Source organism: Artemia sp. Qi Xiang Cuo, chromosome 7 (genome assembly GCF_049724085.1).
Source record: "Artemia sp. Qi Xiang Cuo chromosome 7, ASM4972408v1, whole genome shotgun sequence".
Lineage (NCBI taxonomy): Eukaryota > Metazoa > Arthropoda > Branchiopoda > Anostraca > Artemiidae > Artemia > Artemia sp. Qi Xiang Cuo.
In genome coordinates, this window is record NC_142800.1 from 37,027,684 (window position 1) to 37,055,513 (window position 27,830).

At 35.0% G+C, this 27,830-nt stretch overlaps 1 protein-coding gene across 1 annotated transcript in view; it reads right to left on the reverse strand.

The window, feature by feature from the left end:
• LOC148950227 (uncharacterized) overlaps positions 1-23,832 on the reverse strand; it is an 89,978-nt gene extending 66,146 nt beyond the window's left edge. The window contains exons 1-2 of the mRNA XM_089091518.1: positions 23,468-23,832; positions 9,379-9,872 (exon numbers count right to left, since the gene is read on the reverse strand). Of these exons, the coding sequence (XP_088947644.1) occupies positions 9,379-9,872; positions 23,468-23,694 (721 nt within the window). The 5' untranslated portion in view covers positions 23,695-23,832. The remainder of the gene's footprint in view (positions 1-9,378; positions 9,873-23,467) is intronic.
• Positions 23,833-27,830: the final 3,998 nt, after the last annotated feature.

Genomic DNA, 27,830 nt, shown 5'->3' on the forward strand with positions numbered 1-27,830 from the left:
GTTTTTGTGTGTATGTAAGTTTTTTTGTGTGTGTAAGTTTTGTGTGTGTGTGTAAGTTTTGTGTGTGTGTGTAAGTTTTTGTGTGTGTGTAAGTTTTGTGTGCGTGTAAGTTTTTGTGTGTGTGTTAGTTTTTGTGTGTGTGCAAGTTTTTGTGTGTGTGTGTGTGTAAGTTTGTGTGCGTGTGTAATTTGTGTGTGTGTGTGTAATTTTTTGTGTGTAAGTTTTGTGTGTGTCTTTGTAAGTTTTTGTGTGTTTGTAAGTTTCTGCTTGGCTGTAAGTTTTTGTGTGTGTGTAAGTTTTTTTGTGTGTGTATGTTTTTGTGTTTTTGAATGTTTTTGTTTGTGTGTAAGATTTTGTGTGTGTGTGTAATTGTTTGTGTGTGTGTAAGTTTTTATGTGTGTGTAAGTTTTTTTGTGTGTGTAAGTTTTTTGTGTGTGTGTAAGTTTTTGTTTGTGTATGTAAATTTTTTTGTGTGTGTTAGTTTTTGTTTGTGTGTAAGTTTTTGTGTGTGTGTAAGTTTGTGTTTGTGTGTTTAAGTTTTTGTGTGTGTAAGTTTTTGTGTGTGTGTGTAAGTTTTTGTGTGTGTGTGTGTAAGTTTTTGTGTGTGTGTAAGTATTTTCGTGGGTTTGTAAATTTTTGTCTGTGGTCAGGTTTTTATGTGTGTGTAAGTTTTTGTGTGTGTACAAGTTTTTGTGTGTGTGTAAGTTTTTTTGTGTGTGTGTAAGTTTTTTTGTGTGTGTGTAAGTTTTTTTGTGTGTGTGTAAGTTTTTTTGTGTATGTGTGTAAGTTTTTGTTTGTGTGTGTGTAAGTTTTTTGGGTGTGTGTAAGTTTTTGTGTGTGTGTAAGTTTTTGTGTGTGTGTAAGTTTTTGTGTGTTTGTAAGTTTTTGTGGGTGTTTAATTTTTTGTTTGCGTGCTAGTTTGTTCGGGCTGTTAAGTTTTTTTTGTGTGTGTAAGTTTTTGTGTGTGTTTAAGTTTTTGTGTGTGTGTAAGTTTTTGTGTGTGTGTAAGTTTTTGTGTGTGTGTAAGTTTTTGTGTGTGTGTAAGTTTTTGTGTGTGTGTATTTTTTTGTGTTCGTGTAAGTGATTGTGTGTGTGTAAGTTTTTTTGTTTGTCTGAGTTTTTGTGTTTGTCTAAGTTTTTGTGTGTGTGTAAGTTTTTGTGTGTGTGTAAGTTTTTGTCTGTGTTTAAATTTTTGTGTTTGTGTAAGTTTTTGTGTGTGTGTAAGTTTGTGTGTGTGTGTGTAAGTTTGTGTGTGTGTGTGTATTTTTTTGTGTGATTTTAAGTTTTCGTATGTGTTTAAAGTTTTGTGTGTGTGTAATTTTTTGTGTGTGTGTATGTTTTTGTGTGCGCGTTATTTTCTGTGTGTGTGTAAGTTTTTGTGTCTGTAAGTTTTTTGTGTGTGTGTAAGTTTTTTTGTGTGTGTGTAAGATTTTATGTCTGTGTAAGTTTTTTTGTTTATTTAAGTTTTTTTGTGTGTGTAAGTTTTTTTTGTGTGTGTATGTTTTTGTGTGTGTGTGTTTTTTTGTTTTGTGTGTGTATTTTTTTGTGTGTGTGTAAGTTTTTTGTGTTTGTGTATTTTTTTGTGTGTGTGTAAGTTTTTTTGTGTGTGTGTAAGTTTTTGTGTGTGTGTATGTTTTTTTGTGTGTGTAATTTTTTTTTTGTGTGTGTGTGTTTGAGTGTGTGTGTGTGTTTTTTTTGTGTGTGTAAGTATTTTTGTGTGTGTTTAAGTTTTTTTGTGTGTGTGTAATTGTTTGTGTGTGTGTGTAAGTTTGTTTTTGTGTTATGTATTTTTGTGTGTGTGTGTGTGTAAGTTTTTGTGTGTGTGTATGTATTTTCGTGTGTTTTTTAGTTTTTGTGTGTGTGTAAGTTTTTATGTGTGTGTAATTTGTTGTGTTTTTTTTAGTGTTTGTGTGTGTGTACGTTTTTGTGTGTAAGTTTTTTGCTGTGTGTAAGTTTTTGTGTGTGTGTAAGTTTTTGTGTGTGTGTGTAAGTTTTTGTTTGTTTGTAAGTTTTTGTGTGTGTAATTTTGTGTGTGTGTGTAAGTTTTTTTTGTGTGTGTAAGTTTTTGTTTGTGTGTAAGTTTTTTTTGTGTTTGTTATTTTTTGTTTGTGTATATGTTTTTTTTGTGTGTAAGTTTTTGTGTGTATGCAAGCTTTTGTGTGTGTAAGTTTTTTGTGTGTGTAAGTTTTTGAGTGTGTGTGTGTAAGTTTTGTGTGTGCGTTTTAGTTTGTTTGTGTGTGTAAATTTTTGTGTGTGTGTATGTTTTTGTGTATGTGTGTAAGTTTTTGTGTGTTTGTAATTTTTTGTGTGTGTGTGATGTTTTTTTTTTGTCTACTATTTTTTGTGTGTTGTAAGTTTTTGTGTGTGTTTGTCATTTTTTGTGTTTGTTTTTGTTTTTGTTTGTGTGCTAGCTTTTTTGTGTGTTTGTATGTTTGTTTGTGTGTGTGTAAGTTTGTTTTTGTTTGTTTATGTTTTTTTGTGTGTGTATGTTTTTTTGTGTGTGTAAGTTTTTGTGTGTGTGTAAGTTTTGGTTTTTGTTTAATATTGTTTTTGTTTTTAATTTTTTGTGTATGTTTAAGTTTTGTTGTTTGTGTAAGTTTTTGTGTGTGTGTAAGTTTTTGTGTGTGTGTAAGTTTTTGTGTGTTTGTTGGTTTTTTTGTGTGTGTGTAAGTTTTTCTGTGTGTCTGTGTTTGTGTGTTTTATTCTTTTATAGAAAATTCTTGATAGTTGGCCTCAAAAAAAGAAGAAAAAATAGTTTGTTTTTCATGAAAAAAAAATCTTGAAAGAGAACAATCTGTTCTCATCAATAGTATGCACTAGAATATGTTTAAAAACTTAAATCAAAAGTTTCATTCTATTACTCTGTTATATGATTTAGATGTAAAAAAGTTGTAAAAAAAAGTTATAAAAAAAAGTAAAAAAAAATGGTCACTACAAACATTATTTTTCTAATAGTAAAAAAAAATGTGTGAGGGGGAGGGTTGCAGGGAGGGTGGAGGGATAGGGGGTGGAGGGATGGTGGAGGGATAGGGTTGAGGGATAGGGGTAGGACTTGGGGCCCAAGTATCAGAAGAAATTGTTTGTCTAGTATGCATCTCAAATTATCGTGGTATGCATATTCTCATGATGATGTCATAAAAATGCCCCAAAACATGTCACTTAACACCTATCAAAAATCTAATTGATAATTCGAATGTGCTTGAACTTGTTCCAGTTCAATGGAATGGACCTGTTACGATATTGTGACGCTTAACATCAGTTGGGCAATGTCCCAGATACAATTCATTGGATGTATTTCTAAAATCATAACAAGTTCAATGGCTTGTTGGTTCCGTCATTTAACGTGTCGTTCTTTTACCTTAGGAAATCACGGGTCTCACGTTCGATTCCTATATCAATCACAAATTTCATATAAATCAATGGGAAGATACTTAGAATGTAAAAAATCGTATTATTGGAAAAGAAAAATATCATCATTAGAGTACAATAGAATGTCATCAATAAAAAAAAACTATTAAAAAAAAAATTATTAATGTAATTATGTAAATTAATTAATAATAAATTAATTTATGTAAATTAATTAAACAAATTAAATTGCAGAAAGAATTTCACAATTTCATACAAAGGAAACGAATCACTACCATGAACAACGCGCACGACTAATTTTCACGGTGGTTGAATTCCGGTCATTACACTGTCTGCTTGTATTGGCGGGAATGTCTTGTTGTAAGCATTGTAGATATATGGGAGACACCCCGCTTGTAATCGTTATAGCTATATGGGTACCACCCTCGTACCAATCATTATTACCAATACTACTATTATCTCAAGTAAATGTAGTAATGCGGATGTATTGGCAGAATGTATCTTATAATTAGGTGATAAAGTGATGAATAGGAGTATTCTCATGCATGGAAATGTAAAAAAAAATATGTATTGTGATAAGGAGTTAACTCATTTCTCAGCATTTAGGTCTGAGTTTCTTAAACAATATAGCAAGTTACATATGCGAGTAGAATATGTCTTATGCATACGGTTGATGGCTTATGATAGCTTTGCATTGCTGAATTTTGATTATGAGTAGTCTCAATCAATGATGTGTAGAAAAAAAAATATAAGTCAGGTCAAGTAAATGTAGTAAAACACGTACGAAAGCAGAATATTTCTTATGATTGTACCTAGATAATCTGATGTAACATAAGTATCATCTCAAATATCTAAATAATGTCATTGGCATCTCTATTTTTATAAAATAATGACTGTGAATATTATCAAGCATGGAATTGCAACTTAAAAAATATATATTGTGAAATTGAATTATCTTATTTCTCATGATTGATGTCTAAGCTTATAAACAGTGTAATATATTACACATGAGAGGAGAACATAACCTATTATTGCAGTTAATTTTTTATTACAACTTTTCCTTAGAAAATTCTGGTCTTGGGAAGTCTAAAGAAATAGTGTGTAAGCTAATAAAGTGTCAATCATCTCAAGTATATGCAGTAAATTGCATTTAAGAGCAGAATATGTCTTGTGATTGTACATAAATCACTTTAATTTGACATATATATTATCTCAATTATCTAACAACTGCCAACGACAATTCTGATTTGCTAAAATGAGGTCTTTAAATATTCTTATGCGTGGAAAATGTAGCCAAAGAAAGCTATTTCGCTGTAATATTTTATTTAAATATCCCTAACACCAAAAATAGTCTGAAATAGCTCTGATCTACTCAAACGTATTCTGCGAAATTTTCTTATGATTTTTGGCGCGCTCGAGCTAGTCTAAGTGCGCTTAATTATGATTGCTTGACTATATCGGTTACTTGACTATAGTTAGTTCTAACCCCACAACAAGCAATGTAGGTCAGTTACTACATGCATTTGCAGTGACATTCCTTTTTTAAGAATAAATATTTTCAGAAAAATTTACAAGTATACATATATATATATATATATATATATATATATATATATATATATATATATATATATATATATATATATATATATATATATATATATATATATATATATATATATATATATATATATATATATATATATATATATATATATATATATATATATATATATATATATATATATATATATATATATATATATATATATATATATATATATATATATATATATATATATATATATATATATATATATATATATATATATATATATATATATGTATATATATATGTATATATATATATATATATATATATATATATATATATATATATATATATATATATATATATATATATATATATATATATATATATATATATATATATATGTGTATATAATGTACATAAAGAAAGAAAACGAGCAAAAATGGGGTTTTTATAGGCCAAATGAAAATACTGAAAAAACAAAGCGAATATTTTGAGAGGACAAACGCCTCCCTTCTTCAGCGTGAAACGAAATAATGTAACCAAGGAAAGTGCCAAAGAAAAAAACAACAAAAAAACAAAAGCGGAAAGTCAATGTGAAAAGGACCAAAAAAAAACCAAAAACTTAAAAGATGAATAAAATTAAATAAAAGCCAAACATCACAAGAATTAAAACCAAATACCTAACAACCATAAAAACGAGTCATTCGCCAATATCCGTGATTTGAGCAAAAGCCCAAAAAATGTGAACTGCCATCGACGGATGCTAGTGAACAACTGACAAAGAAAAGGAAACCATTTATTCACTCAAAAAACAAAACGAACCAGCAATTAAATAAGTTGGAGAACTATGTCATTTAATTTCGGATTTTAATTAATGCATTTCTTGCAGACATCCTTTGAGACCTAAAGGGTTGTTCACGTGTTTGATTAGATGACTGGGAAAGTGGTTCAAGGTTTATTTCAGGGATTAATAAAGTATCGGCTTCTCTTTTGAGAAAACCGAAATATGACTCGTTTATTCTTAAATCACCGGAATCTTTGATTAGAGGACTGGGAAAGTGGTTCAAGGTTTTTTTCAGGGATTACTAAAGTATCGGCTTCTCTTTTGAGAAAACCGAAATATGACTCGTTTATTCTTAAATCACCGGAATAAACGAGTATATATATATGTGTATATGTGTAATAAACGTATATGTATATGTGTATATATATGTGTAATAAACGAGTATATATATATATATATATATATATATATATATATATATATATATATATATATATATATATATATATATATATATATATATATATATATATATATATATATATATATATATATATATATATGATGTATATATATATATATATATATATATATATATATATATATATATATATATATATATATTCATAAAATATTATATATATTCCGAAAATATTTTTTGAAATGTAATTTTTTAGTAGGGGGAGGGGGTTAATTTTATATGGAAACTAAGGCTGCTAGGTTAAGGCAATTCATACAAACGCTCATGGTCGTTGAATTGGTCATTTAATGGTCTACAGATGGGCGTGGTTCTTACACATAACAGCTCATTGTCATTGCTATTTAGGTAACTAGCTCCAGATCATTATTAGAAAAGTTTATTGTCTTTGTACTGGTTCATTCAAGCATTTTAGGATGGAAAATTAGTTATTTTAATGACAGTGCGCAGACTCCTTCAGTCAGTGACATATTACTGATATCTCAAAACTAGAATAGGGTATAAATAAAAAATTCAGGGAAAGTTTATGTTGCTATAAATCTAAATCAGAAGGCACTACGTGTATGCCACGTGCTACGGACGCATTAACAATATTTCAGGAATGGCTGAGGGCATAAATTGAACCTTTGAGGGATACTACAACTACTACTAAGCATTGAATTCTTCTTGTGAACAGTAATGTCCTAGACATTGATTTCTGGCCAGACACGTGTCTAGACATGAGTTTCTAGCTAGACATGCTTGTGAACGCCGCTTAAGCGATTTCGCAAGTGTCAACGCTTCATCTGACACCCCCTCTACAAACTAATTCAACGCCAGAGCATGTTTAAGTAGTTTAGCAACTATCAACGCTTCATCTAACACCCCTTCTGCAAGCCAAATCGATGTTGGGCCATCTTTAAGCGATTTGCCATCTATCAACGCTTAATCAGTTGTCGTAGATTACTGGGAGAGAGCCCGTTTGAAAGTAAATATCCATAACTAGAGCATGTTATGTGTTAAAAGAGATAGTATCCCAACAAAGTTGTATTTTGTCCATCTTGTGCCACCAGATATCAATTTCCACAAAAGAGGATCTAAAAGCAAGAGAATGGAAATTCTAAGATAGCCAATTGATTTGTTATAGTTTACAACCCAACAAATAAGGTTTTAAGCACCTTTTCTTGAAAAAAAAAACATACCAGAGTGGCGTTTTCCGCCTTTTTGTGCTACAAAACATGAATTTTTGCCCAATGATGGTCAAAATGTATATTTTAATGAAATCCACGAATTTTTCGTTTTCTAAAATCATAAACAGAAGGTTTTGAGCTTCCCATCTCCACAAACCCCTGGAAAGTGGCGTTCCCAGTTATTTTGAGTCAGAAATTCTCAATTACCGCCTAAAAAGTTTCAAAATGCCGGAGAATGCAAATTCTAGAAGAGCCAGTTGATTTTTCAGGTCCCCCCCTTTGGAGAACGAGGAAATTGAGACTAGATTTTTTTTTGTTAGAATGAGATGGAATTAGGCTATCAAAGAGACTGTTAAACAGATCGTGGTAATTAACCATTAGTAAAAAACAGCATTTTGATATATTTTTAGCATTATATGGGTTTTTATGTTTGGATTTTTTTTTTAAGGAGGGCTAGTGGGCAAAGCAAGATCACAAAGAGGTGTTTCATGGCTTAATTAAAACTACTGCCTCTTCGTAAACTTCTTCGTGAAGTGTCATGTTGCGCTTTGTGGTGCGATTCCGGAGTTGAAAGGCTGGAAGTAGAACAAGGGTTCTACTATAATCTTTACTGTCAAACATCCTTAACCGGAGTTTACAATCGTACCCTTTCTGTACTCTGTCTCCCGTCCCCTTTAGTATGCGAAAACTAAAAAAATGTGCTTTGGAAGAAAACTACCTGATGAAGAAAATGTTTTCTTTTAGTTTCATGAAAATAATCAAATTTGTCATGTGCAGTTGCTTAAAGATAGCAATAATGACATATTCCTGAGACACTTCAGTTACGTGACAAGGTGCAATAATATTGTGGAAAAGTTTAAAGGGTGTCAGAAGTAATTCCTATATTTAATGCATATTATAAAAAAATGCTGTTGAATTCTTTGGTTTTTTTGCCCAAGTTAAACATAAGCCTTTTTGTAAGAGTTTTTTTGTATTTCTGAAAACAAAGAGCAAAAATGAAATTTAAAAAGTAAAATGTTTTTGCGCGGAAGTAAACAGCGACATTGAAACTTAAAACGAGCTTAACTTTTTGTTGGATAGAGCCTTCTCCCAGTACTCCAAGGGCCAATGATTCGAAACAATGCGTGTTGGTGAAGAGAAATAAAAAAGAACAAATACCCCCATCCCAAAACCTCCTTCTCGGTAAAAAAGTGAAGTCATGTATTTTATAGATAGAGCCTTTGAGCCACTGTATTTGTGTTATTAAACATTAAGTTTGATGCAATAACTTCCATAAAAGCCATATTTTTTTTTATAGATCTTTTCCCCCTTTCCTTAAAATTACAAAATGTCTATTGCCAATCATTGTTCATGAATAGCTGGTAGGATTAGTGATTCTGACCCAGTTTGGACTAAGCATAAAATGCAGAATGTTCATATATATATATATATATATATATATATATATATATATATATATATATATATATATATATATATATATATATATATATATATATATATATATATATATATATATATATATATATATATATATATATATATATATATATATATATATATATATATATATATATATATATATATATATATATATATATATATATATATATATATATATATATATATATATATATATATATATAGTTTTTTAACCTCCGTTTTCTAGAGTTTTTTTTCTGTACTGACAAGGATTACTCTTTGCCTTGTTTGTTACCCTGAACTTGTGTATTACTGTGAAAGATTTGAAAATCTTTGTTCATGCCGCTTGATTCCAAGACATAGAATATTTATTTCCTATAGCTCATTGTCATCAAGTTTTATTTTTAATGCCATAGCCAAATTTGTACAAAGTACCCCCCCCCCTCTCTCTCTCTGTTTCTCTCTGATCTGGTCAGTATTGCATAAATAGTTTAGATTCGTCTGAAATACAATCTGAATAAAAAATATTTAGTGTACTGTTTAATATCTCAATTACAATTTAATGTCTGAAGGGCAATTCGAACCGGAGGCAAGCGTAACTTACCTGACAAGGGGCATGGTGGATCGTAAGCCAAACCAGGTACAAGACATGCCACGCTAAGAGTTTGAGTTGGTCCTTTTACTACTGCTGTAGAGGTTAAAGTAACTGTCCTAATTCCAAGACCAGGCACATTTCCAATAGGTCTAACACCAACTGAGGCACCACCTGATACACCTCCACCAAGTCCTAAAATGTTTCCAGATAAGCCTCCGCCCACTCCAAACAAACCGGAAGATGATCCTGCTCCTCCACCTCCACCTATTTGTCCTCCGGGTATTGTTTTTTGAATATTCATCATTGGGGCAAAAATATTTGGAATTTTAATTTTCTTAATCGGTATAGGGATAGGCACAGGCAATGGTAATGGGAAAAATCGTTCTTCATTCTCCAGACTTGACCTCAGCTGTGGTTCTTGATCTGACTCCGCCTCAATTGCATCCAAGCTACTTTTTAGAAGCTCATACGGAATTTCTACTCCACTTGGTTGCTCTGGATAGCTAAAAAAAAAAAAAAAAAATGGGTCAGAAAGTAATCTTTAGGTCAAATATATGTATATGTCTGTATATCTCATGGTTTCTGTCAGTCTATTTGTTTTTTGTTTTTTTTTGGTCTGAAGTGTTACACCTTCAAGAAATTGTACGGTAGGGAGACTTTTTTTTTTCCTGATTTTTTAATAAAGATAGGAGAAGTTTTTTTTTCCAATTTAAAGGAGGGGAATTATTTCACTTTGAGAATCACTTATATCTCCCATTGCTACCTTGAGTTCAGCCCTTCCCTAGACTAACACCTCTGGAGCGGACCGCCTGCTGCTCCGTTAATATTGACCCATGTGACCTCAACGAAATCCAATCAGCTATAAAGAAGTTAAATGGGCATAAAGCACCGGGACCCGATTCTTTATCTGATGAGCTCTTTATTGAAGGAGGCTCTTTGCTTGTAGAGAAGCTACAGAGTATAACTGTTGAAATCTGAAAAGAAGAACAATTCCCCCAAGAGTGGCGTGACTTCATAATCCTGCCTATATACAAGAAGATAGATGCCACCCAATGTAAACATTATAGAGGAATTTCAATTATGTGCATTGCAGAAAAAATGTTTGCTATGGTCCTCCTCAGCCATTTTAGTCCCTAACGCATCCAAGAATCAGGCCCAACCAAGCTGGTTTCCGACCAGGAATGGGATGCGTTGACCAGCTATTTAAGCTCAGGCAAATCTTTGAACATAGAGCAAAACACCAACAGTTCACAATTGAGGTGTTTATAGACTTCATAACGGCATTTGATTCAGTCCTAAGAGACGATATCTGGGTAGCTATAAATGAAGACAGAGTTCCGGACAAGCTGGTGAGACTGTAAAAGTGTATTACGTGAATACACGGGCCCAAATCCAGGCTAATGGAGAGCTCTCCTCAATGTTCCTCATAGAGTTCATAGAGCACGGTTTAAGACAGGGATGCGTTCTCTCACCCGTGCTTTTCAACTTCGTAATTGATTGGATGATGTAGATAGATAGATAACGATTTTATTTTCAAACGCCATAAAAACGGTCATGCCGATCAGCGGCAGTTTTGTCATAATAAGACACTAAACATATAAAACATAAAAAAATCCCAGCCACAGCCATCGTCATGCAAAAATATACATTGATTCGAAATATGACAAATTCAAACTAAACAGAATCAAGTTTAAAAAGAATAATGAGCTAAAGAAAATAAAAATATTATTATACAATTTTTGACGAGTGGGTGCAGAATTAAAAATCTTGACGAACGAGGGAACAAAACTACTTGCGTACCGTATATACCCCGCTGGTACCGGCTGAATTTTTCGTACCGGTTGAGCTACATTTCGCGGGAGCCTTTGGCGCGAAGGGAGATGCTCAGGGGGGAGGATTCCACGAAGCCGCAGATTTTCCAAAATACCGACAGCAAATTTAAAACAATTTATCACGGCGTGTCGATAGAGTTTTAAGCGAAAATTGTTTCAAAAAGGAGCAATAAGGGACTTTGGGAGATTTTGACACTACCAGCAGAGCTTGGTATTGGATCCTTTCCAGGCGGTTCTTCTGGTCCAAATTCAGGCCGTAATGTCAGACGGGACAAGTATATTCTACCAGCGGTCTGACAAATGTAAGAAAAATATGCAATAGCTGGGGGGTGGGGATACGATGACGAGCAAGGAGTTTTAAGGAAAGGATATCCAGGTTTACCCGTTTGATCATCTCTTGTTTCGGTTTTTCTCACTTCAGGTCATATCTAAGATATACTCCCAAGAGTTTGATATCCATGATGCCTGAAACATTCTGTAAAGCAAGGGATAAACTGTCCCTTAGAAAATAGAAAGTTAATATGAGCTATTTTTCACGATTGACGATCATTTTGCCCTCCTCAGCTTGACGTGATAAGCTCGCCATTATTTTGTCTGCCTCACTTCAAACACTCTTTTCACCAGGCTCCAATACGGATAGATCATCAACGAATTTAAAGCGATCCGACTCATCATTTGCCAACTCATTAACTATAACCAAAAAAAGTAAAGGGCCTAAAATTGTTCCCTGGGGAACTTCACAGTAAATTGGCTGGGGATCAGAATAGGCTGATTTATACTTAGTTTTTTGGCTTCTACCTGAAAGAAAATTTGCAACTATTCTTATCAAATATACATCAACATTAAAATTTGTCAATAGCTTGAGGATAAGGGTTCTGTGGCAGATCAGGTCAAATGCTTTCTTTAGGTCAATCGCGACGAGGTTGACCCAGCGTTCCAGTTCATCTAGATGCTTTAAATTCTTATCAAGCAAACTAACTAAGTAATGGCTTGTTGAACTCTTGGGAATATTACCGAATTGCTGAGGATCAATTTTCTGCAGAATAAAAGTTTTCAGCCACCCAGCGATGAAACTTTGATAAATCTGGCTAAAAATTGATGTCATCGTAATAGGCCGCACGCCAGTGAAATCACAGGGTGCTCCTTTTTTGGGGATAGGGGTTATGAATCCACTTTTCCAAATTCGCGGATACTGGCCTGACATTGTAATCTTGTTAAATATTAAAGTTAACCGAGTACTTAAAAATTCAGGAAAAGCCTTAATGAGGTCAACAGGAATATCGAGTGGTGTAATACTGGTCCTCTTCAGTTTTATCAATTTGCGGCGAACTTGAGATTCTGCTATGATTGGGAAATCCATAAGATCTGGAGAAGCATGCGGAAACTCCTCCGAGCTTAGTGGTGGAAGTGACTGAACAGTTGCTGCCAGGTGAGTGTTTAGGCGATCTGCAGTTTCTTTGTCCGGCTCATCATAGCCAAAATCCAATCCAGTCTGCGTTTTACCTGTCATTTGTTTTATCCTTTTGTACCACTGTCCAGGCTTAGAATGCAATAAATGAGATACTTCCTTTTGGTAGTACAATGCTGCTGCCTGGTGAGTCATTCCTCTGATTTATTCTTCAGGTTAGTAGCTTCTTTAAGTTTTTTTGTTCCTGAAAAGTTGTCTCATTTTCCTGCTTAGTGCTTTGATTTCTTTTGTAACATATGGACGATCTGCTGAAAAACGTTTGTTAACTTTTTCAGGAAAATAGAATGTCGAGGGCTTTGTCGGGCCCTCGACATTGTCGGGTCTAGATTACGCAGACGACTTAGGTCTTCTGTCTGGGACCGTCACAGAAGCCCAGGAAATGCTTACCAAGGTGGCAATCATCGCCTAATCAATGGGTTTCAAAATTAGCATTCCCAAATCGAAAATTCTCATATCCCAAACGTCAAATCTGATACATTTTATCTATCTCCAACAAGATGAAATTGAGGTAGTGGAAGAATTCAAGTACCTAGGATCTCTGATTGACGGCAACGGAAGCAGCTCGAACGAAGTCCGCACTCGAATGGCATCCACGGCAAAAGTGTTTGCCCAGTTCAACTCTTGCCTATAGCTGAAGCATCAAATCCAGCTGAAAACAAAGATCCGTATCTACGGGGTACTCGTCAGATCAATTTTCCTATACTGATGCGAGTCTTGGACGCTGAAAGCATTGGAGGTACATGACTGAAAGTCATCTTGCCTTCGAAGGATCCTCGGTGTCAGACTAACCGACAGAATGAGCAATGCAGATCTCCGTCGATCATGCTCCTAGCGCCTTGACATCAGGTCAGTTATCAAGAAACGCCGTTTGCACTGGTACGGGCACATCTAAAACCGACCACCTGAGGCACTGACCAAAAAGCCCTTCACTGCCAGCTTCTCCCTGACTGGATTAAACCCCAAGGGGGACAATGCAAAATGTGGCTTGCCTGCGTCAAAGCTGACCTCGAACCCAAAGAAGGATTTCGCCGTTTTAGCTGACGGTGGGTCAATAACTGGCTCAAAGTCACTCGGAAATATACCTTAACCGCCAAAGATAGAGCTCAACCGTTGACGAACTATTGGGTGCTAGGGAAGGCTCGCAGCCATTGTCCTGACCCAAGAACAAGTAAGTAAGTAAGTAGTACAGTAAGAAAAAATTGTCATTAGGAGCTGAATCTGGAATAGCACCGTAACTATTATTTCAATTAATAGCCATGGTAAAAGCTATTGCGAGACCATATTGGTAGGAATTGCGAGCATTCAGTAAGAAAAACCTTGTGAATTGATTTGACAAACAAGTTTCATAAACAACAATGTCAATTGTCGTTCGTTGTCATCAACAATGTTAGGAAACGAAGTTTTTTTTGGTTGCAAGAATGCTATTGGTGAACAATGGTGTGGCCCCAGGACCGATTGCTGGTCAAAGACGTCACCCGAAAAATCCCAGTATGTATGGAAGTGCATATGTATGTGTTAGCACCCTTGGCTCTGATTATGAGATAAATATCCTTTTTGCAAACTTAATTTCATTTCTCTTCGATTTCATTGCTTCAACCCTGGTCTTAGTTATTCATTAAATATCTTCTTGCCCTGTTAATATTCTCTCTTGGTTAACCGATTACGAAACGTCTCCACTGATTATGTGTCTACTGATTAAGAATCCACTGATTAAGAAAGCCTCTAAAAACAAAAATTCAGGATGCCTGTGACTGACGCAAAAATGAAATTTGCGTGAAAAAGCGAAGGATAAATTTTGGACTTCAATTGAAGTCACGCGCCTTGATTGTTACTAGTCAGAGCTTTTGCAACTCCGCGTTGGAGGTTATTCATTAAAATTTGCATTACCTACTTTCAGTTTATAGTGATTTCTGTGAGCCTTGTGAATCAATAGTAATGTTTTTCAACTTTTCACATAGGCCTTTTACTTTATCATTTATACAGCCAGGTAAAGCTCTCCATCAGGAGAGAAAGAGCAAAAATAGTTCTGGGGCATGGAAAAGAGTTCCTAATTTGTTTTGAGATGTTGTTGCTGAGGGGAAACAAAATTTTTGGGAGGAGAATTTTGGGCTTGAAAAATTCTCCGTGGGCCGAATACCGTGGCACTTACGCTTCAAAGATAGTATACATGTTGTAGCCATACTGGTTGTAGCTGTGGCACTCTTGCAGCACAGTTACCAGTGAAGGTAGAACCGGCAGTGTTACCCACATGAGTGGCACCATTGCTGGTGCTGGTTTCACTGTGTCATATATACTGGTGGCGTTAGAGTCCTTACTGTATGCATAAATATAAGGATGTATCTTTGCATGCATGTATTTATGTCTTGTCAGTTTATATGTCTGCCTGCCTGTTTGTGTGCCTGTCTTCCCACCTGTCTGTTTATTTGATAATTCTTAACTCGTTGTTCATTGCAAATGATTTAGAAACTAAATTTCATAGGTCAAATGTTATACGCATCTTAAAAATCCACAGCCTGGAAATCACCAAATCCCTATTGCGTTTGATGATTCTTTGAACTATCATAACCCGTTCTGCTACATGTCCTGATCAAAACAGTTTATCCCCCTCTCTTCTCTCACATCTGGAGCCCTGACAGGTAAGGTGGGGTCTGGATCCCAAAAAGCACATACTGGCACCAATTTTTATTTTCTATTTGGTTGTTTTTTTTTCAGTTTTTATTTTTTATTTCAGTGTACCGTTCTCATGATTCCAGATTACACGAATAAATAGCTTCCTCCTCCAAGACAGCTGATCAAATACAAGCTACAAAAAGCCTACACTAGGAGAATTGGCCTATTTTTACTTTCTGTCATGTATAATTCAGATTGGACAACCTCTTTTGGTAGATATCCTGATGACAAGAACTTAGTGACCCTATATTTAACCTTAGCCTATCCATATATTGCGTTCAGGGGAATCGGTGTTCCCCCCCCGCCTCTGGAAAATATCCCCCATGGAAAATACCATCCTGGAAAATATTCTGCTCGCTTTGGGGTTTAATGTAAATCTTTACCTTTAAAATAACAGCGCAGACCAAAAATGTTCCCAGAGATCAAGAGGGATTGAATATAGTTAGCGAAGGAGGGAGATACCTTAAAGGATGATATTTAATGCAAAAACATCCCAACTCTCATTGAGTCTTCAAATAAATACCGAAGTAGTTCTAAGGGAGAGACGAGGGGAGAGTAGAGGTAGAAATTGGTGTATAATCCCCAAGACTGTATTCACGTCTTTTGTCGTTGTTTTTTTTTTTGGGGGGGGGGGGTATTTTTTTGTTAGGTTCGGGGGGAGAGTACAATTTTTTTTAAACGCATCAAAAATGTTAAATTAGTATTTAACATTTGATACTGTATTTCTGGGACTATTTTTGGTCTATGCTGTTATTGTGAAAGTAAATAGTAACATTAAACCCCAAAATAAGCAGAATTTAATCTGTTTAGGAGGGGAACTGCCTCTTCCTCACCCCGACTTCACCTCATTGTTGCAGAAACTTCTGAGGGTGTTTATTACATCAAAAATTGAGAGCTCTAATCCTTTTTCATAAGTCAAAAGTGATTGGAGACCTGCCAGCCGGAGGGGGGAGGTACTTTCCATGAGGGGGTCTGAGAGATTATTGTCCAGGGATATTTTCCACGGGGATGGGGGTATTTTCCAGTGAGGTATAATCCGGGAGGGGTAAACGCTTAGTCCCGCGTTCAGCAAACGGTAAACATAAATAGGTCACAAATTCTTACTGCCCACCAAGTTAGGTTTTTCTCTGACGTCCTCTTCTGTATATGTGCAGATGACAAGAATTTGTTTACTACCTTTCCTTGTCCACATTTTTTTCCTTATTCAACGATGAGATCTAATGCCCAGAAAGCACAACTATTGCATTAGCTCTTATTTTGCACCGAATATCTTTAACATCCGACACGCCACATCCTGATGTTAATGCCCTGGTAGAGTAATTTAGAGGTCCCTTCCCCCAAATAGGTTGGATTAAATTAACTCTTTATGTGACAAATTTCTGATTTTTAAAGGGAATGTTTAAGTGAAATGCGAAGTTAAACGCATATTCAATATCCAGATCATTTTAGTAAAACTCATGCTGACTTGTGTAGCTTTTTTTGCCTTAGTTGGATTTTAAAAGATCTATTGCCAACGTGTTTAAAACTTAAAAAACGCAGAAAATCAATTAAAAAAAAGTTTTTCTGATGAAAATAAAGAACTTTATCAAATAAACTTGGTCCTGACACATCCCTAAATATGTAGATTTCTGATAAACAAGCGCTTTACTGAAAAGTAAGCTTGCTTGAGTTTTTTTGGGGATTAAAATCATGTAGTAATATTTATGACTATTGAGGGCTTTATATAGGCTATTAGTCTTTTATTTTTTGCGATTTAATTATATATTGTTGAGTTTTTAATATTGTTATCATTAAAAATAAAATTTTCTCGCCATCAGATTTTGAAAAATACATGTTTCTTTATCATGGTTGCAGTAGTAGCTGCAACCTAGAAAAGAGCGAACAACAGCCCATGGTAACCAAAAGTTAAAAACACGTTTAGAAAAAAACTACCTCGTGAAAAAAATTGCCATCTGACACTGATTCAGGAATGGTAACTTTTATTTCCATTCGTATTACAAAAAGAAGTTTATTGCGAAAAGAAATTTATGGTAATTTCGAAAAAAGCCTGAAACCCCTTGGAAATGGGGTCAGATCAAAATGAAAAGTATACCATTAGAATTAGTATAGTTGGAAACCTTGTTCTGAAGAATTACAGTCCCCAACCTTGAATAACAAGGAAAATCCCTTTTTTGCATGGGTAGCAATGATCTGTCTCTCGTTTTTTTGTTGTTTTTTTTCCAGGGCTAGAGGTTTACCAGAACATCATAAAGAGACGCTTAATAGCTCATTCAAAAGCTATTTCTGATATATACGTGTTTTTCATAAATTCCATCATCTGCAAGAGCCATATGACCCAAAAATGGCACATTATGTGCCGTTTCTCAAGGGGTGGGGCTAGCGGGCTACAAAAGACAGATATTTCATAGCTCACATAAAAGCTACTTCTCATACCTACATTTTCTTTATAAATTCCACCTTTTGCAAGTGCTAAATGACAATAAAAATGACATTATTGATGACATGTCTCAAGGTGAAAAGCTAGGGGCTAGTGGGCTGAAAGAACTTCTTAGAGAGATGTTTAATGCCTGATTTGAAAGCTATAGATTATATATATACGTGATTTTAATCAGTTTTGCCATGTGTTAGTGCCAAATAGCACACAAAAGGCATCTTTTGAGCCACTTCTTAAGTAGAAATGCTTCGAAGTATATAACGGTACTATTGTAACAATTATGGTCCGAAACCCTTATCTTGAGATTTCCAAGAACCCCTCCCGTATACTCTGCAAGTACCATATGGCACTAAAAGCTGTCGTACCATTTTTCAAGGGTTCGGGCTATAGGGCTACCAGAACATCATAGAATGATATTTAATAGCTAATATCACTCATGTCTACGTTCTTCCTATAAATTCCACCATCTGCAAGTGCCAAATGGTACTTTTGGTGGCATGTCTAAAGTGCATAAGCTTGAGGCCGTGGGCTACGAGAACTTTTTAGAGAGCTTTTTAATGGCTCATTGTAAAGCTATTATTCATATCTACGTGCTTTTATCAATTCTACCATCCATAAGTTTGATATAGCACTAAAAGCAGCACTTTTGGTGCCACTTCTTAAGTGGAAAAACTTAGAAGCAAAAAACGGTACCATCGTAATAATTATGTTCCAAAACTCTTCCCTGGAGGTTTAAAAGAAGCCTTCCCGTCTACCATCCCCTCCTATCCCCATTAAAAAATTTCATAAACCGTCTTCTCACCAGGAAGCTACTGCAACATTAGCAGGTTACCACACCATCGTAGAGAGATGTTTAATTGCTCATTCAAAAGCTATTGTTCATATATACTAGGTTTTTAAAAATTCTACCATTTATTAGATTTTAATGTTATGTAGTTCCTTTGTAGAATTTGCAATAAAATTTTTGTCTTTAACACGGCCAGCCGACATGAGGCTCGCAAAATGATTTTTAAGAGATCTATTGCTCTTAAGGGAAAGAAACTCCCTTAATGACAAACAGTCGGATGGTGAAATTCTCGAGGACTATTCCTTGACGTACCACCCTCCCCTTCCTCCTGTTCGCAAAAGTTCAACTTCATAAAACATAGTTTAATACTCTCACTCTTTACAATAGAAATTTTAATTAGCTCAGTATTTTCAGTTTCATAAAGTTTTTTAATGCCCAGGGCTAGTATTGTCTAAGAGGTTTTATCTTGATAGATTGATTTAATCATGGTTGCAGCGGTAGCTGCAACCGAGTAAAGAGCGAACCACAGCTCATAGTGACAAAAAGTTAAAAGACGCGTTTTGAAAAAACTACCTAGTGAAAAAAAAAATTGGCATGTAACACTGATTCAGAAATGGTAACTATTATTTCGGTTTTTTGTCTTAAAAGTAAAAGTTTATTGCGGAAAGGAATTTATGGTGATTTCACAAAAAAGCCTGAAACCCCTCGACAATGGTGTCAGATCAAAATGAAATTTGTACCATTGGAATTAGCATGGTTGAAAACTTAGAAATGGGAAATTACAGTCCCCCTCCTAGAACAACAAGGAAAATGACTTTTTTTGTGTGGGTAACATTGATCTGTCTCCCGTTGTTGTTGGTTTTTTTTTTTTTTTTTTTTTTTTTCTTTTCTTTTTTTTTTTTTTCTAGCAGGGCTAGGGAGTTACCAGAACATCATAGGGATGTATGTAATAGCTCATTCGAACGGATATCAAATTTACTAGTGCTCTTTTTAAGTGACCTAAAAGATTGGAGGGCATCTAGCCCCCCCTCCCTATGGGCCCCCTCCCCCCGAAGGCATCCAATCACAATTTTCAGATGGCCATTTTGTTCAACATAGTTCAAAGGTCAGATATCTTTGGTTTTTGTGATGATATCTTTGGTTTATGTGACGTATTTACATTACGCGTATCGGTATGAACGTATTGTTATTTGGCGTATTGGTATTGCAGGTATCTAGAAAGATTTTTAATAGCTCATATAAAATATATTTCTCATATCTACGTCCAGTGGCGTAATTTCGAAAAAAACCTGAGGGGAGGGGGGGGGGGGCAAAGTTGGAGCCAATTTTCCCAAAATTAAGTGAAAATGATAGTGAAAACTGAAAAATGAGCCATATATTACCATAAAGGCAAAAATATACTAAAGAAAATAGACCTGTTTCTCTTGATACTTGAATTATGCAGGCTTATCTTAGTTTTGACAATATTTTTTGCAGAAACTAAATTTCTGCTGGGTGGAATTGTCAAGTAAATAATTTGAATAAGTAAGTATAACAATAAATAATCCTTCTTTTGATATACAACTTTGAGTGGTTCCAGAACCACATGACTAACCTTCTCCAACCACTAAGTGGTAGGAGGTTGGGGTCAGGGGCTTAATTTGCTATGAGGCAGAACGGGCAACTTCCTCTCCCAGACCTCAGTTTTCCTCCAGACCCCAGTTCACCCCCCCTCCCAGCTTAAATTTAGTTTATCAAAAATGTTGTCAAAACTTAAATAAGCCTGCATAATTCAAGCATTCACTGATACAGATTATTTTTCTTTAGCGTGTCTTACACTTTTTATTGCAATAAGGCTCGTTTCACAGTTTTCTCTTTCCTTTTCACTTGATTTAGAAAAACTGCCTCAAACGTTGAGCCCGCCCCCACAAGATTTTGAAAAAATTACGTCACTCGTAGGGATATGGATTTAGTAATCTACTCAGAATGTCGTTGCAAACCATGAACTGGATGATCTCTATTCCGTTTTAAATAGAAATGCTTGACCAAATACCTTCCTGGGATATGCACTAAAAAATGAGTTTACTGCATTTACAAAAATAGAGAGATCTTCTTAAAATGGTCTCAACGAACGGAGAAAGTCATGATGGAAAAAAAAAACAAGCAGAAATCGAAAGTAAATCACCCTATTTCCAAGCCGAATGCCTTACCAGCTGAACCCGACCTGTAATAATCTAATTTGATATATTAGTATGTGTACCTTAAGTACCTAACTTATTAAGGGGGCTTGGAGAAGGAACATACATGACGTGTTGCTACAAACCTCCTATTCAGAGTTTGGACTATAATTATCACAATGATGATATTGTTTTATATTTCCATGCTTTTCTACTTAAGAAGTGACATCAAAAGTGTTGTTTTACTCCTATATCACACTTACGGATGATAGAATTGATAAACATAAAGTAGGTACGAAAAATACCTTTCAAATGAGCCATTAGTCACTCTAAAAAGTACTGGTAGCCCGATAGCCCCAGCTTTTCCACTTGAGACATGGCACCAAAAGTACCGTTTTTAGTGCCATTTGGAACTTGCTGATGGTGGAATTTATAATAAGGACGTATAAAGGGGCTTAATTTGTTATGGGGCAGTGTGGAGGGGGGGGGGGGGGGGCAACTACCTCCTCCAGACCCAAGTCCCCCCCCCTCGACCTTCTTTCGTCCTTTCATTTTAAAAAATCGAACAAAATCCCACTCTCATATATCTTCGTGAAATGGCACAGCTTTCTACTACTTTCTTTGACTTTCTCCTCCATAGCCAAATTCTTATTCCTAGAGTACGGAATAAGAATAACTTGAAAGTGTGTATAATTAAAAGTTCAGTTTGATGTGTTTTTTCCTGTTTTCAAGTCAAGCTATTCGACTTGTTCCAAGCCGAGAATATTCTTTTAAAGTGAATATTCATTAGTCTAGTGTCTTAAATATTCTCATTATTGGTTTCTTCCTTACAGATTTATTTCTTTCGCAGGTACAGCAAATCCATTTGGAAAGCAAAACTTTCAGTTTAAACGGTCTATTTAATTTTCGACACAACACAAACGACAACCAAGACTTTAGAAGGCTCAGAATTCCTGTTTGTTTTATGTTAAAAAAAACAGTTTTTTTTACAACTGGAGATAAGGAGCAACATTATAACTCAAAACGAACAGAAATTATCCCGTATATGAAGGGGTGGCCCTCCACCTCAATACCTTACTCTTCACGCTAAAGGTCTTACCACTTTTAAAAAAGCTTCCTATTCTTATAACCCGGTCCTTGTGTTTCAGATTTCGTTCTTAAGAAAATGAGGCAAAAGTTTAGAAAAATTGGGACAAACGGTCAAACTTTAGCGTAAAGAGCAAGGCATTGAAGAGAAGGGAAACCCTTTCATATACAGAATAATTTCTCTTCGTTTTGAGTTTTCATGTTACTCATTACTTTCAGTTGCAAAAATTTACTTTCAGTTTTTTATTTAATTTCCGATCGCTTATCAAACAATGCCGGTAAATTTGACTCATCCTTCATGAAAAATTCCTTTCCTTCTAGGGAAACTCCTCTGTGCAAAGTTCCTTTCAAGTAAAATAGCCACCTCCCATAAAATTGTTTCCGGATAATTACATCCTCGCTGAAATTCCCATTATATCCTCGCTGAAATCCCCCTCCCTTCAATAAACACTTAAAGCTCTAATCCTTTTTCCAACCACTCCATAAATCCCCTTTATTTAGAATTTATTTTTCCGAAATCCAAACACCCTGAAAATTTCCCCCTGACAATTGCCCCAGAACATCTCCACATGCAAAATTGAGTATGAAAAGAGTAAGTAAGGCAAATAAAAAGAATTTTGTACAGGAATTCTGTTAAATCTTCACGCTGTAAAACTTCCCCGGAAAGTTCATCCCCAAAACTTCCCGCCAAACGGAAAATTATTCCCAAGGAAAGCCACCCCAAGCACAAAAACCCCCTCCCCAAAAAAGGTCTGTATACTTCCCGATAACAAACACAATACCTAAACAAGTGAACAAATTTTATAAAATATCAAAATAGTTATCTCAAAAATTGGATCGGACGATTTTTGGGGGAAAAGGGTATGGTAGGGAGGCTAGTTGCCCTCCAATCATTTTGGTTAATTAAAAAGAACCCTAGAATTTTCTTATTTCTGTTCGAATAAGCCTTTTCCCAATATTCTAGGGCTATTGGTTCGATGCGAGGACCGCTGCCGAAGAAAAAAAACGCATCCGTGATCTTTTTTTCTGGCAAAAAAATCAATATAAATTCTACATTTTTGCAGATGAGAGCTTGAAGCTCCTATAATAGGGTTCTCGGATACGCTGAATCTGATGGTTGATTTTCATTAAGATGTTTTGACTTTTAGGGGTTGTTTTTATAATATTGATATCTATTGATATCTATATATTGATATCTATTGATATCAAAAGTTCGTTAACACAAATTGTTTGATGAAGTAATTACACAAACTACTTTCTGCCCGTCTTGAGTTTTACAGTTGCTCCTTAGTTTTCACAAAAAAAATTATTTTTTTTATCGATTACACAGAAAAGGGCTAATTTGAACTCCATTTTGAAAGAAAAATGTATCGATATTTAAAAACTTTTTAAACCGAACAAATCAAGTCCGCACGAAAGAAGGGGGCAGCTAAGTATTATGTCCATCTAATATTTCCCCTGCCACGGAGATTTTGAAAATTGGGAACTAACAGTACTTTTGGGCTTTATTATTATTATCATTATGGACAGACTTACCAAATAGAGTTGAAGATCCGGCCAACTTTTTCGGCTTACGAGTTTCAAGAAAAATGCTTTGAGATTTTTTTTTTAAGGGTTGGACCTGTTTGTACCCACGAAATTGGCCACAGTTAGTTATTTACTTACCGAAAATAAGGATAACCCTGTTCTTGAAAGTTGAGCCACTGTCTTTTCCTTCTACAAAGTGGAACAGTCCCTGTTGGCAATAAATAGCAGTATTGGGGTCGGCTTGACGTTACTGTGTTCACTACTGTTTTGACGATTGTCACCCCTCCAACAAATCGTCCACTTCTTTCTTCAGATATTCCGTTAACTGTTGAACCAAAGAAAACACAAATAAGTAGCAAAAGCATAATGAAGAAAGTTCAAATTTCAACAATGAAATATTATATAACTTGTATGCATGGATGTTACACCTACAGATGAGGTATTGAGGAGTCTTGGCAAACGTTTGGATGGTTTATAGGGCCAGGAATGCGCTGGTTGTTTGGCTTTTGTTTTTCTCTTGGTTTTACCCCTCTGGAACTCATTCAAATATTTACGTCTGAAAATGGAAGGAAAAATGCATATTTAATGGTGAATTGTTTTGATTCAGGCGCTGTCCTTGGGTATTTTTAGACTCCCCTCTTGGAATTTTGAAGATTTGTGCATATTTAATACCGCCTAGCTTCGTACCTATCGCGATTATAGAGTCTTTGCAAGACTATTAAGCTTAACTTGTTCTTAGCAAGGATTTTAGTTGAACCCGGGTTACAGACACAAAAGAATCTATTAAAATTCATCTTTGTATGTTTCATATAACTCATTCTTTATCAAAAGACTGAAGCCCTGTTACTTCTACATAATTAAATAAAAAACAAGTTTTTTAAACTGAAAGTAAGGAGCGACATTAAAACTTAAAACGAACAGAAATTATTCCGTATGTGAAAGGGGCTGTCCCCTCCTCAACGCCTCGCTCTTTACGCTAAAGTTTTTTATTGTTTTAAAAAATAAAGTTGTGAGAAAGAGTCAAACTTTAGCGTAAAGAGCGAGGCGTTGAGGAGGGGACAGTCCCTTTCATATAAGGAATAATTTATGTTAGTTTTAATTTTTAATGTCACTCCTTACTTTCAGTTTAAAAAATTTGTTTTTTTATTTAATTTCTGATCGTTTTTTAGTTAATGCAGCTTTTATTTGAACAAAAATTTTACTTTTCTTTTGCTAAATGGATGTCTTTACAAATTAACTTGCGTAACTAAATTCTATATTGGTATATTTATCTTCTGGCAAAAAATACAAAGTTGCAGATTTTTGCAGATGTGAGCTTGTAAACCTGTATAATAGGGTTTTCTGATACGCTGAATCTGATGATGTGACTTTCATTAAAATTCTTTCACTTGTAGGGATCTTTCGCCCCTCTTTAAAAAATAGAGTAAATTTTTTAAGGTTCGTAGCCTTTGATGAGTAATACTAAACTTAATAAAACTTATATATTTAGGATCAGCATTATAAACACATTCTTTTGATACATTTATTGACATCAAAATTCCGTTTTTAAAAGTTTCGATTACTATTGAGCCGTATCGCTTGTTTGTTTATTTTTTTTTTTATTACGTATACGTTATTACGTATATGAAGGGGTTCTCCCCTTAGTCAATACCACGCTCTTTACGTTAAAAGTTAAAAAAAATATTGATTAACAAACCCCGGAATCACAAAGGCCGTTTAATTAGAAAAGATAGCTATATTTAAATCACTAAAAAAAAACTGTAGCGTAAAGAGCGAGGTATTGACTTGGGGGAGAACCCCCTCACATACGTTATAATTTCTGTTCGTTTTAAGTTCTAATATTCCTTCTTACATTTCAGTTCAAAAAACTTGTTTTTTTTAATTTAATTTCTGATCTTTTTTTAAATAATGCTTGGAAATCCGGCGCCCCCTTCATAGAAATGTCCCTTACCCCAAAGAAACATCCTCCACAGACATATTCTCCAGAGTAACCCCCTCCTCTCGCCCCCCCCCCTCCAGAAAAAATCCTTCCTGAAAATGATTGTATACTTCCCAATAACCAATAAATAATGCTGGCAAGTCCAGCGCCCCCTTCATGGCAATTTCTCTTCCCCCATGAAAACTTCCTTCATGAACAGATCCTCCAACGTAACCACCGACCCACCCTTCCCTCCCACTACCAGAAAAAAACCTCCTGAAAACTTCTGTATACTTCCCAATAACCAATACTATACGTTAATATTGGGTAAAGTTCATAACTTTTAAACCTCCCTCTGGGAACTTCGGGGGATTAAGTCATCCTAAAAAACATATTTATCACATTTTCGACCATGCTGAACAAAATGGCTATCTCAAAATTTTGATCGAGTGACTTTGGGAAAAAAATAAGCGTGGGAGGGGGCCTAGTTGCCCTTCATTTTTTGGTCACTTAAAAAGGGCACTAGAACTTTTAATTTCCTTTCCAATGAGCCCTCCCACGATATTCTAGGACAACTGGGTCGATACGATCACCCCTGGGAGAAAAAAAAAAAACAAAACAAAAACAAAAAACAAATAAACACGCATCTATGATCTTTTTTCCGGATAAATATGCGAAATTATATATTTTTGTAAATGGATCGGTAAAACCTCTATAGTAGAGTTCTATAATACGCGGAATTTAACATTATGATTTTCATCCTGGTTACATAACTCTTAGGGGGTATTTTCCCCCTTTTTCGAAAATCAGTCAAATTTTTGATGGGTAGCTCTAAACTTGATGAAAGTTATATATTTGAAATCAGCATTGAAATCTGATTCTCTTGATATATCTATTGGTATCAAAAACCCGTTTTCTAAAGTTTCGGTTACCATTGAGCCGGGTCGCTCCTTACTTACAGTTCGTTACCACGAACTGTTTGATGAAGAGCTGAACATGCAATAAAAAACGAGAGAATTGTTTTGTCGACATAGTATGAAAAATTGTAAACACCTAATCGAACCCCTAATTATAATTTTAGCGATAGCAACTATTGCAAGTTACTAAAGAACGAACCACGGCACACAGCCACAGTAGCCGGAAGTTTAAAATGCGTTAAAAAAGAAAAGCTGTCTAGTGAAAAAGAACAAATTCTTACCTATAGAAAACTATTATTCACAGAGAATGAGAAAAAATTACGGAGTTATTCTAAAAAGAATTTCTTAAAAAGCTATTTTAGAAAGAATCATAGGCAGCGCAATCATAAGAGGAATTTAGGGGGGGGGGGCTATGAAAAATACTTTATATCCTTGAATACCCGTATATACTTTATTGTGTTTATTAGAGAGCACCTTATTGTACAAACACGCGATTTTCACTTTAAAAATGTAAGATGTAATTTTGATATTGGCCTTGTGTTAAAAACCAACAAAAACAGAAACAAAAGACTTAATGGTGTCAATATTGGGGGGTTCCCCCAATATTGGTGTTGTGAACCACGTGAGTGAAATTGGAGTTGGCAACATAATCACGAAGGAGTTTCTTAAATTTGTCGGCTCTGGGGTTAGAAATAAGTTACTGAAGATTATGAATAGGATTTTTGAAAAACGGGAAATACCTAACGATTATAGGAAAACCTTAATTAAGCCACTTTATAAGAAAGATGACAAACGTGAGTGTGGTAAATATCGAGGCAATAGTCTGGTCTCTGTAGGTAGCAAATTACTTAGTAATATGATACTTTTTAGACTGAGAGATGCCGTAGACAACGTTTTAAGAGAAGAACAGTGTTATAGAAAAGGTAGAGGATGTGTCGACCAAATTTTCACTCTTAGGCTAATAATTGAGAAGTGCCTGAGTTGTCAAACACCTTTGGTCCTCAGTTTTATAGATTAGCCTATGAGCAAACATTCGATTTTGTTGATAGAAGAGCTTTAGTAAAGGTTTTATCCTTGTATGGTATACCAGATAAATACATTAAAGTGATTAGTGCCATGTACGAGAAAAATATTGCCGTGGTTAAGGTAGGAAATGAGGTTAGCAGCTGGTTCTGTATTAAATCAGGAGTTAAGCAGGGTTGTGTTCTATCTCCCTTTTTATGGATTATTTTTATGGACTTTGTCTTAAGGAGCACAGGAATGGCAATGGGAGAACACGGAATCAAGTGGGGAGGAAAAGGTCTCATGGACTTAGTTTATGATGATGATTTAAGCATCCTAGATGAAAGTGTGAACAAATTGAATGAACTTTTAGAGGTTTTGCGAGTTCAGGGTGCTAGAGTAGGTTTGAAAATTAATGTTAAGCCCTAGAGAGCGGCATTGAACCACATTTTTCGTACAGCAAATTGTTTGAAATACAGTCAGTCAGCTGGGTACCCAGAACAATCCTTAAGCAATTTCTCTGGAAAATATCTAGCAAATCTTCATCCGCCTTTCGGAGCGCCCATACTTCAGAGCCATATTTGACTACTGTCATCACTGTAGCTTCTAATATTCTAATCTTGGTTTGCAGACTTACCTTCCTATTCTTCCAAACTTTTTTAAC